This window comes from Microtus oregoni, unplaced genomic scaffold (genome assembly GCF_018167655.1).
Source record: "Microtus oregoni isolate MIOR12 unplaced genomic scaffold, Mior012 000023F_ref0000262, whole genome shotgun sequence".
In the NCBI taxonomy this organism is placed as follows: Eukaryota; Metazoa; Chordata; class Mammalia; order Rodentia; family Cricetidae; genus Microtus; species Microtus oregoni.
In genome coordinates this window covers 28948398-28961138 of record NW_024543082.1, presented here as the reverse complement: position 1 = coordinate 28961138, position 12741 = coordinate 28948398, and the positions used below count along the sequence as shown (strand labels likewise).

The following is a 12741-nucleotide window of genomic DNA, read 5'->3' as shown; positions in this document are numbered from 1 at the left end:
GTGTCCCTCTTGTCCAATTAGGACAGCACACTGTAAGCGGTTGATGCTTATTTTTGCCACAAAGAAAGAAAACTCCATGTGGAGTTTCTTCAATGTTCATTTTCTTCTCTGATGCAGATTGATGCTAACAGAAGTTGACATGTCTCATTGTCATAAAACGGAAGAACCTAGGTTATTAAAAGATCTTTTTGATATTTTTTTATTGAAAAAATTTCTGCCTCCTCCCCACCTCCCATTTCCCTCCCCCTCCGCCACTCCTCTCCCCCTTCCCCCACTCCTTTCTCTCTCCCTCTCCAGAATGAAGAGCAGTCAGGGTTCCCTGCCCTGTGGGAAGTCCAAGGTCTTCCCCCCTCCATCCAGGTCTAGGAAGGTGAGCACCCAAACAGGCTAGGCTCCGACAAAGCCAGGTCATGCAGTAGGATCAAAACCCACTGCCATTGTCCTTGGCTTCTCATCAGCCTTCATTGTCCGCCATGTTCAGAGAGTCCGGTTTTATCCCATGCTTTTTCAGTCACAGTCCAGCTGGCCTTGGTGAGCTCCTATTAGATCAGCCCCACTGTCTCAGTAGGTGGGTGCACCCCTTGCGGTCCTGACTTCTTTGCTCATGTTCTCCCTCCTTCTGCTCCTCATTTGGACCTTGGGAGCTCAGTCCAGTGCTCCAGTGTGGGTCTCTGTCTCTATCTCCATCCATCGCCAAATGAAGGTTCTATGGTGATATGCAAGATATTCATCAGTATGGCTATAGGATAGGACCATTTCAGTCTTAAATGCCACACTCTGTAGATTTCTGCAGTGTTGAAAGATGACTTGTCTATGCAAAATATATCTTTGTTTGACCTTGAAAACATACATGACTACAAGTTCGATTATAATAGTTGATTAAATACTAACCTCCGTTTCCTTATTATCCTAAACAGTTGGTAAGAATTATCAAGGACTAGAAATTTGCATTACATTGTTAAAAGAATTATATAGGTACAATATCTTGGAAAAATAGTAGAAATGTATGTAGAGTTTTTTTTACCAAAATTAATCTTAATATATACAATTTATATACACTATATAAAAGTCCAATCCAATGTAAAATTTAAAACTAGTAGTTGCTTTTTAAAAAGCAGATTCAATAATATACCCTTTTATCCAATCATATCTATATCTCTCTTTTTTCTTTTTAAAATAAGAACCTTTAATCCAATTTCCTTGTTAAGCTTTTTTCTTCAACATTACCAACATTAACTTGCAACAACTCCTCCTAAACAATGACAAATATCCATAATCCATTAAATAGTTAAAAAACCACCCACCTACCTTTTGGGAATGTGGACTTAAACTTACTTCCAGTTCTCTGGGGGTGATGGTACCTTTAGGGGATCCTGAAAAAATTGGGTTAATTGTCAAGTCCTGGGAGAGATAGGATTATCATTTTTTTCTTCAGTCTACACAAAATATTAAACTGCAGGAGTTATCTCAAGTCCTGACTAGAGAAGGCTGTTAGGCTAGATCAACTAGACACCTCAAAATTATTCTGAGCCATTTGTAGTTCAAAGCCAATCCTTAGGTGTTATTTTTCAGCTTAGTGGTCTTATCATAGTCCTGGAGTCATCATTCTGGGACCCCATCCTCCTTATGGAGACTTCAAAGGTCATTGTTAGGTGTGCTCATGTTTCACTGTAGAAAACTGATAAATACTCAAATCCAAAACTGTGTTCAGAAAAGTAGATGAAACCTTCTTCTAGAATTATTTAGTACTAATTCTAATGACCATTAATATCATGGAAAAAGTTTTATACCTTATAAATCCTTTTTCTATTTTAAATAATTTCTTAGTACAATCTTTTCTCATTTTGCATAGCTATCCCTGTTCCCACTCCCTCTCCTCTTCCTGCTCTACACTTACTCCCACCTTACCTCCTACTCCATTCCTCAGAAAGGGTAAGTCTTCCCATTGGAAGTCAACAAAGTCTGAAGCTTCACTTCAAAGCAAGAGCAAGGCCCTTTCTGCTCTGTCTAGGCTGTACAAGGTATCCATCTAAAGAGAAAATGCTTCTAGACACCAGTTCGAGCACTAGAGATAAATCCTTGTCCCATTGCCTCACAGACCATCTAAGCCTCACAACTGTTCCTTACATTCAAGTTTGGTCCTATACAGGTTCCTCTGATATCACTTTAGAATCAGCAAACTCTGATTAGCTCAGACAATCATGGGTATTACCCGTTGCTCATATTATCAGTCCTCCCTCTCTTTGACTAGTCTCTGGTAGCTCAGCCTAGTGCTTCACTGTAGATTTCAGTATCTGCTTCCATCAGTTGCTGGATGAAGGTTCTATGATGACAATTAAGGTAGTCAACAATTTGATTACAGGAGAAGGTCAGTTTAGGCATCTGCTTTATTGTTGCTTAGAGTTTTAGCTGGGGTCATCCTTGTGAATTCCTAGGAATTTACCTAATGCCAAGTTTCTTGCTCACCCTTCAATGGTTCAAACTGTCTCTCCCTCACTGCTCTTTCCCCTTCTTGAGCATTCCCTTCTCTCATGTTCTCCTCCTCTCTCACCTTCTCCAATCCCTTTCCCCTTTCATCATCCCTTCCCTTGCCCCTCCTACTTCTTTCCAAAAGTCTTGTCTGTTTCCACTTCTCCGGGTGATCCACGTATGTCTGCCTTAGGGTTCTCCTTGTTACCTAGCTTCTCTGGGATGATGGACTTTAAACTGGTTATCCTTTGCTTTATGTATAATATCCATTTATGAGTGAGTAAATACTATGTTTGTCTAGTCTGGGTTACCTCATTCAGAATGGATTAGTCTAATCCCATACATTTGCATGAAAATTTCAAGATGTCATTTTTTTAAACACTGATTAGCATTCCTTTGTGTACTGAGAAGCTTCTGTAAGACAAAGAACAAAGTCACTAAGAATAAAAGAGCAACCTATTGAATGGAAAAAGATTTTAACTAGCCCCAGAATGGACAGGAGACTGATCTCCAAAATATATAAAGAACTCAAGAAATTAGATAAAATTTACCAAATAATCCAATCAAAAATGGGATTCAGATCTAAACAGAAAATATTCAACAGAAAAACTGCAAATGACCAAAAGACACATGGAATTGCTCAACATCCTTAGATATCAATGAAATGCAAATCAAAATGTCTCTGAGATACCATCTTATACCAGTCAGAAAGGCTAAGATCAAAAACACCAATGATATTTTATGCTGGCGATGATGTAGAGTAATGGAAACAATCTTCCATTGCTAGTGGGAATGCAAACTTGTACAGTCACTTTGGAAATCAGTGGGGTAGTTTCTCATAAAATTGGGAATCAATCTATCTCAGGACCCAGTTATAACACTCTTGGGCATATATCTAAAGAATGTGCAATTGCACCACAAGGATATTTGCTCAACTATGTTCACAAGAAACTTATTTGTAATAGTCAGAATCTGGAAACAGCCTAGATGTCTCACAACCGAAGAATGGATAAATCTTATAAATCTCATACCATAGGAAAAGCTGTCAAATGTTCAACATAAAACCGAAGGATCATGTGATTAATAGCAATAAAATAGTCCGTAAATTTCTGTTTTTCTTCTGTACTATATTAGGTGGTTTTTCTGACATAAGACAGAAATTTTGAATTTTACTTTGATAAGCATGTTTAGGCTTAGAAAAAGAGAGCTACACTCCAACACCAAAGTCGACTTTAACCTTTAATTTGTCTTGGATTACAAAAAGATCGTGTATAATATATGTCTGTAGAGAATAGCAGAAACAAACATTTAGGAAAGTTTATAAAATTTTACCCTGTTGGAAATGTGATATAATAATAGAAAAATTTACTCTTTTTTTTGAGACATGTTTTCTAGATGAGTTGTTCTTTTTCTTTAGATTTCTCATTTGTCTAAGAATCTTCAGATTCCTCAACTGGATACCTTTATTCTCCTGAAAAGATAGGAACAAAACCCTTCCCCAACACAAATTTTTGGAGCTTCTCTCTTGGCAAATTATATCTGAACAAATAAAAAGCATTTGTTAGCTTATAGGTTAGTTCAGATTAAAAGGCCATAATATTTGATGAACTATAATCTCTTTTGTTTAAGAGGTGTCTCTTGTTCAAATCGAATTTTTGTCACTTTTGATGTTATCTGTAGCTTTCCTTCTCGTGTGAAAACAAAAGTAAAACACCTTCTCCAATGTAATACATATCTTGGCTTCTATTCTGAAGTCAGTACATCTTCAAAGTATATCGGCTGATTTAATTCCATAGTTTTTTCAACTACCCAATGTCTCTCCAGAGCTGTTAATCCTTTTCCATTAACATTTAGGAAATTCAAAGTTAATAAAGCATTATGCAATCTATTTCTGGGAGTGTTTTTGTCCCTTTCTGTTTATTTAACATATCCTTGATAGTTCAATTTGATTTTTCTATAACTGCCCACCTATAGGATTTTTTGGTATATCTATAACGTGGTTTTATTATAATAAGCAAAAACTGCTTCACTTTTATAGAGATATATTCTGGAGCATTGTCTGTCCTTATTTGTGAAGATAATGCATGATGGCCTTAATGTCTAGCAAATGTGTGATTACTGAATCAGCCATTTCCAAACTCAAAGTCACTACGCATTGAAAACCTGAATAGGTATCAATGGTGTGCTGTACATATTTTAGTTTTCCAAATTCTACAAAACAGAACACATCCATCTACCAGATTGCATTCCTTTGAGTAACCTTTGGGTTACTTCCTGCAGGTAGTAATCTTTGGGTGCATAAATAACAAGTAGGATATTTCTTTACAATTTCCTTGGCTTGTTGCCATGTAATGGAAAAGTTCTTCTTAAAATCTTAGCTATTAACATGATTTTTAATGAAATTCTGAGGTCTTCTTCACATTATCCAAGCAAAAATTGATCAATTTATGCATTACCTTGTGCTAGAGGATCTGGCACCCACGTATGGGATCGTATGTGTGTTATGTGTATGGAATGATGACTATTCCTGATTTTATCTTATACCCAAATAAGAAATAAAATCAATTCTGTATCATCTGGCATAAATTCAGTGATTTTAATATGCAAAATAACCTTTTCTGCATATTGTGAATTATTAACTTTGTTGAGAGGTTCTTTAAAATCCTTTAGTGTTATAAGATTAACATATAATTCTGACTTTTGGACAAAATCATAAGGGTTTTCTTGCACTCTACTTAAATTTTCTGATTTGTAACCTGCCTTTCCTGATTTATATGCATTGGTATAGAATGTAAGGGCTCAAGTTATTGGTGTGTCTCATACAATGTGAGGAAGAATCCAATTCATTCTCTTCAGAAATTGAATTCTCTCAATTTGTGAGTAGTTGTTGCTAATTTTTCCCCCACCCCAAAATATAAAATTTTTACCAACTTTTTGCCAGACTTCACTTTCTACCCATAATTTGACAATTTCATCATTATTAAAAGGTATTATAATTTCTGCTGGATCTATTCTTTCTAATTGATGAAGTCTCAATTTTCCTTTTCTAATTAACTCAGTGATATTTTACATATATGTTTTTAACTTTTAGCTCTGTATATGTGTTACAAATATCCATTCTAAGATCATATCTTTCCTCTGCATTAAAATTTCTGTAGGGAAATATTTATAGAATAATATGAACAGAATGCAGTTAAGATTCAGATCCACACAATCCACATGTCTTCTGTAATTTTTTTTTCAAAGTCAATTTTCTCTCAGCATCAGCTGATAATTCTCTGCGAATATTTAAATTCTTGTCACTATCTAAAGTTTTGATTAAATGAACCAATTATTAAGGTTTTATCCCAATAGTGGGCCACAGCTGGAAAATGTTGCTGGGCAATATTTGGAAGTCACCTAGAGTCTGCAATAGATCTCTCCTAATTTGCATGTTTTGGGGTCTAATTTTCTGTAACCCTTCTTATAATATAAGTACTTAATAGAATCTCTTCTTTTATTTTTTCAGGAGCAATTTGTAATACCCCAAAATGCAAACTTTTCTTTACTTCTAGGAACATTCTTTCTAAAGTATCTACATTTGAATCTAATAGCAGAATATTGCCTATGTAATGGTAAACTATAGATTGAGAAAATTGCTTACATATCATTTCCAATGGCTGACTTACAAAATAGCAACACAGGGTGGGGCTATTTAACATTCCCTGATATCCTCTAGTGGGCTGAGAATTAATATAAGAAAGCGCTGAGACAACAATTTTTTCTCTGTCTTTTGCTTGTAAAGGAATAGTAAAGAAACAATCTTTTAAACCGATAACTATAAAAGGCTATCCTTTAGATTATATAGAGCAGGCAAAGGAGAGCCCATTGGGTGAGTCACCTTTTTAACAGCTATTAGATCTGTTACCATTCTTCATATTCCAAATTTCTTTTTAACAACAATTATGGGGAGAATTCAAAGAGCTGCTTGATTTTTCAGTACGCTGAAATTCTAGATGTTATTTTACCAGTTGTTCTAAAGTATGCAGTTCTTCTATTGTTTAAGGCCATTGCTGAATCCATACAGGTTTGTCTGTCAACAATTTCAAGGGTAGGTTGCAGTATGCTTGTACATCCTGAATGATCAGTGACTGTTCTTTATAAAACCTTATAATTATTTTTCCTGAAACATACTTTAATCTATTGTTTCTTTCTAACATGGGGAAATGATAATCTGAGAATTCCACTGCTGTAACAAGTCATGTCCTCAGAAATTAATTGCTATGTTAGCAACATATGGTTTCACTATTCCTATCTGTCTTTCTTGCCCTATACATTCGACCCATCTCATGCTCTGCTTTACATGGGATAGTTCCAATCCCTAGAAACTGAACATGTTTTTCCTGAAGACACCAATTTGGATGTCAAGATTCCGATGAAATTATTTTTACATTTGCCTCTGTGTCTACCACACCTTCAATGGCTTCATTTATTTTTGGAGAAGAGAGCTACTTGTTGGTTCCCTCTGCCCAGAACTGAAATAATCACACAAAAACTCTATTAATTAAATTACTGTTTGTCCCATTAGCTCTATATTCTTGTTGGCTAACTCTTACATATTAATTTAACCCATTTCTATTCATCTGTATATCACCATGATGTCATGGCCTACCAGTAAAGTTTCAGCATGTCTATCTGCGGCAGCAGCTCCATGGCATCTCTCTGACTTTGCTCTTCTTTCTCCCAGCATTCAGTTTAGTTTTCCCCACCTACCTAAATTCTGCTCTATCAACAGGTCAAGCCAATTTTCTTTGTTCATTAATGACAATCACAGCATACAGAGGGAAATACCACAACAATTTATCTATGTTTTTAATTTTGGTCTTTGTTTACAGATGCTTGCCAAAATACTTGCTTTATGGCTTCTTCAGAATTTTTTTGTTCTCTCTTTTATAGCTGTTCTAATATGAAGAACAGTGTTGTTCCTTTAAAAAGGCATTACATTTTTAATTACTCTGGGAAGGAGTTTCCTCTAAGATGGAAGGAAATGACTGAACTGAATTTAGCATAGGGACTCAATTTGTTATAGGGGCCTGCCTGCAAGAGGCCCCTCAGGGAGTTTCCTGAGGGTAAGGAATTACCATGAATATTCCTTGTTGACCTAGAATCATTAGTCCAATGCCTGCCTTTGCCACATCTTCTGCCTAATCTGGGAGGAAGTGGTGTTTTAAATGAAATATTCTTAGAAAAATAATTGTTTCTAGAAATACCCTATCTACAATCCCTTTTAAAGTGATCTTCTTTGCCACATTACAACATTTGACATTACAGTTTTTCCTCCAACCTCTGGAAATCACCTCTTCTATTTATGTATAATCACGTTCATGAAATTCTAGATTAATTGTACCTCGGATCCATTCCTCAAAGGTGCTGACCTTGCCTTGAACAGCCTAATTATCCTTTTACATAGAGAACTGGCATTCTTAAAAGGCAGAGATTCAATTATTATTTGTCTAGTTTCTGAATTTGGTTTCTTTCATTTTACTTCTGAAGTCAATCTTTTATAAGACTATTGCTTCCTTTATTCTCTTTAAATCTAACAATGGCACAGGAGTCCATTTAGCTGTAACTGAGTTTCTGCCATTTGGCAATTTCTATCATATTACTGACTTTATTAATGTTGGTTGTCTGAAAATCTTAAGCTGTTCTTCTCTATTCTTATAATGCAATGCTGAAATTGGCTCTCCATTAAATACTGCCTTTGTTTGAAACTTTCTTTAATCTGTTTTATTAGATTTTTCTAAGGCTTGTACCATAGTGTTACAAGGAGCTGCTTGTTCATCCCAGCTGCCTGGTTAGCATAGCCCCTAAATAACCACACTGAAACTGGATGAATTAAAACACTGCTTGGCACATTAGCTCTAACTTCTTATTGGCTAACTCTTACATCTTATAATTAACCCATTTCTACTAATCTGTATATCACCATGAGGTTGTGGCCTACCAACAAAGTTCTGGCATGTCTATCTCTGATGGAGGGTCCATGGTGTCTTTCTCTGACTCTGCCTTCTTCCTCCAAGAATTTTGTTTCATTTTCCCTTCCTAGCTCTGTTCCCCTACAGCTCTGCTATAGCCCAAAGCAGTTCCTTTATTAACCAATGAAAGCAACACACAGACAGAAGGACCTCTCACACCATTTTCCCTTTTCTGTTTAAATAAAAGGAAGGTTTAAACTTCAACATAGTAAAATTACATATAACAAAACAGGTATCAAACAAAAATTACAGTTACAATATTTATATATACTTTATCTATTATCATAACTAAGGAAAACTATGACTATAAGTATAAATTCTTCAACTCCATCAAAGACTCCAGAAGGATATGATATTATCTAAGTAAACAGAAAGTACATTGTAAGCAACTTCCAAAACTCTAGAATTAACAGAGACATCTTGCTACCTGGACAGTCACCCAAAGTTCTTCTGTACTATTGCAGTATCCACCTTCAGCCTACAGACCCATAGTATCCAGCAGACTTTTCCATGAAGCAGGAAATTTCAAAAACAGGTCTGCCTATATTAACAGTTTGCCAGTCACTTTCTCCTGTATCCCGAAGAATGTCTCACAGACTCTCGAAGCAGGAATCCCAAAGGATCATCTTACCTTTAGGAAAGTTCAGCAGTCATTTCTTTGTGGATCCTGCATGTCCACTTCATCTAATAAATTCCATACAGAGCCTCTTTGATGTCCATTTTCCTGTTGAAGTAGATTGGTGCTGCCAGGAGCAGATGTGTCTCACTGTCATGAAAAGTCCTAAATTTTTAAAACATTTAAATGCCATATTCTGAAGGTCTCTGAAAGATTTAAAGAATACCCAACTAACTGAAATATATCTTTATATATCTAGAAAACCTAACTAACATGACTACAATCTTGACTATTATTTAGATGACTATCTACTAACCTATATTTCTTAATTATACATTACATTTTTAAATGAGCTACACAAAAACAATACCTTAGTCAAGATCAGAAATACATATAACAAAATTGACCTCAAATTTGTATCAATAAAACAAGATCCATGAATGCAAATTATTCGTATCTATATAATATCCCCTTAAATGTAAACAAACATCTGAATATAGCATGATAGATATGCTCAGTATATGAACATTTTAGATAATAGTCAATATTTGTCTATGGTTTATGTTGTAACATGGGTTTTTCCCAGAGAATCAGGTCCCATAGCTCATTCAAAAGGGGTATCCATGGGGCTGGGGATGAGATGGCTCAGTGGTTAAGAGCACTGACTGCTCTTCCAGAGGAACCGGGTTCAATTCCCAGCACTCATGTGGCAGCTCACAACTGTCTGAAAATCCACTTCCAGGTGATCTGATACCTTCACACCAATGCACATAAAATAAAGTTAAATAAATCATAAAAAAGAGGGGTACCCACATCAATCCTTAGAAATTCTAATTGTCTGGTCATTTTAGAAATTCAGCACCTGACTCAGTTTCCTCCAGGCATTAATAGTCCCAGTTTTAAAATGTGTTCAAATGATCCAGCAAAACTTGGACTTTAGGCTTTAGCCATGAGTCTATGCATTTTTAGGTTCTGAGGTCTCATCATCTCTTAAGGAACCCATTTTCTCTTGGAGCATTCACATATGTTTCTTCTCCTTACTTAAAATACACACTAGTAAGACAAATTTACCCATTCCAAGTGTTTGAAAAAATCACTGTTTCAAGCCCAGACTACTATACCCAGCCAAGCTTTCATTCACTATAAATGGTTTTTTCTTTTTGAAAGAATAAAGTTAAATTAGTTTCCATTTTTGTCATCATCTAGTGTGTTGGAGTTCCTGGGCAAGGGTTTCAAGCAGGACACAGGGGATGGAGAGTATGAACAACTGCATAACAAGCTTTATTTTGCATGGCTTTTTACACAGACTAAAAAGCATTACCTCAACTCTCAACCCCCCCCTTACCCACATAGATGACCATGAGATACTCTTACCTCACCCTGCATGAAACAATGTCTCAATACAAAATAAAAAGTATAAAGAAGCAAAGCACTTTATTAATCTATATCTGGTGAAGCCTGAAGAACTGACCTCAAAAGCCACATTGTTATCAAAGATACAAATTCTGAAAGAACTTTGGGAAATGAGCAGAGAAAGTATGCTTCCATTTATGCTTGGTATGCCAAGCAGTCATTTCCCAACTTCATCTCATCTGTCCCAGCCTGTACTCTAAGTCAGTTCTGTGTTTCCACAAATTTTCATATGTCTATGCTAATTAGTCAATTCATAGTGAAAGTGTGATCTTAGAAACACAGTTTTCTCATACCGGTGTTAATGCATTCTATAAAAAATGATGCATCTTTTAAATATAATGACTGATAAATTACTTTTCCTAATACACAGTGACTTCTTGATATTTTTTTTATTTTCTCTTTTTCTTTCTTTTTTTTTTCTTTTTTAGCTTAGGACTGATCCCAGGGCCATGTACTTACTAGGCAAGCACTCTACCACTGAGCTAAATCCCCAACCCTGACTTCTTGATATTTTTTAAATTAGTTTTCTAACTGTAATTATCGATTTGTGTATGTATACCTATGTGAATAGTGTGCATGTGTATATGCAAATGAGAAGGGGATGTTTTATGTACCTGTCCACATGCATGTTGAGAAAAAGGAAGACACTGACTCTGTCCATTTATTGTTTTCTACCTTATATCCTTAAGACAAGCTCTCTACTGAACCTTGACTTCACTAGTTTTGGTAATACTTTACAACACCCGTACTTCATTGAAAGTATACTACCATGTCTGACTTTTGACATGGGTGCTGAACATCAGTAAAAAATATCCTAAGTTTTCACTACATTGGTATTACCTAAACACTGTCTCCAAAGCACTGGAAATATAATAATTTAATAGTCATGAGAAACTGCTATAAATCTCTTACACATTTTCCGGATAGCATTCTTCATTTCCTTATTCCTGAAAGTGTACACCATAGGATTCAGAAGTGGTGTCAAGATGGTGGCAAATAAAAATACACTTTTTTCAGAGGAGAAAGCTGATGTAGGTCGTGCATATATTAATATGCATGACACAAAGAACAAAATCACAACAGTAATGTGGGATCCACAGGTAGAGAGAGCTTTCAGTCTCCCTTCAGAGCTGTGGGCTCTCAGAGAGTACAATATGACGCCATAGGAGACAAGCAGAATAGAGAAGATTATGATGCAGATAGACCCACTGTTAGCAAACACCAAAATGACAAATATATGTGTGTCAGTACAGGCAAGCTTCAGTAATGGGAACAAGTCACACATGTAGTGATCAATGACATTAGGCCCACAGAATGGCAGTTGCAAAGTGAAAGTAATTTGTATGATAGAATGCAAGAAGCCTCCAGTCCAGGATATTGTCACCAAAAAACCACAGAGCCTTCGGGTCATAATGGAAGAGTAGTGTAAGGGCTTGCAAATGGCCACATAACGGTCATAGGCCATGGCTGACAGGACTATCACCTCTACCCCAGTGAAGAAGTGGAAAGCAAACAATTGTGTCATGCAACATTCAAAAGATATGGTCTTCCTCTCATAGAAGAAGTCTACAATCATCTTGGGTGTGACAGTAGAAGAAGTGCATGCATCCAATAAGGACAGGAATATCAGGAAGAAGTACATGGGGGAAACAAGCAGTGCAGGACTGTAGATGATGGTCACCACAATTAACATGTTGCCCCAAAGAGTTGCAAGGTAGATCATCAAAAATACAACAAACAGTATTTTCTCAACTTCTGCATTCTGTGAAAGCCCGAGGAGTATGAACTCAGTGACAATGCTCTGGTTTTGCATTATTCTCAAGGAGATACTGAAGTAAAAGCTTTTCACATAAATCTGAAATTATGAGAGAAAAATAAATCTTTAAATTTATATAATCACCATGTACAAGTTGCTACTTCCTTGATTGTTTTGCCATTAAAAATATAATATTTTTAAGGAATAGTTGCATAGCATGTAGTATTGAAGTTGAGATACATTATTGAATACTATAAATAGCCACATTTGATATTTTGAAGATAAAAATATCTACTTTGGTGAGACTAAATCGAGTAGTCTATCTCTGAAGTTTCAGTTATGCTGGGTCAGTTTTCATTAGTTCTTATGTGATTCTCGAAGTAAACCATTGAAATGAATTGTTAAGTATCCTATATACAAGTGAAGAACACGTTGTAAGTCTCATTGTCTGATCACAACAGTGTCTTATTTAC

The 12741-nt window shown here is 35.8% G+C and overlaps 1 protein-coding gene across 1 annotated transcript; it reads right to left on the bottom strand.

Annotated features, from left to right (window-relative positions):
- Positions 1–11389: 11389 nt before the first annotated feature.
- On the bottom strand, positions 11390–12355 carry LOC121461859 (olfactory receptor 4C15-like). Its single transcript, XM_041673192.1, has one exon. The coding sequence runs from the start codon at positions 12323–12325 to the stop codon at positions 11390–11392; it is 936 nt and encodes a 311-aa protein (XP_041529126.1). The 5' UTR covers positions 12326–12355.
- Positions 12356–12741: the final 386 nt, after the last annotated feature.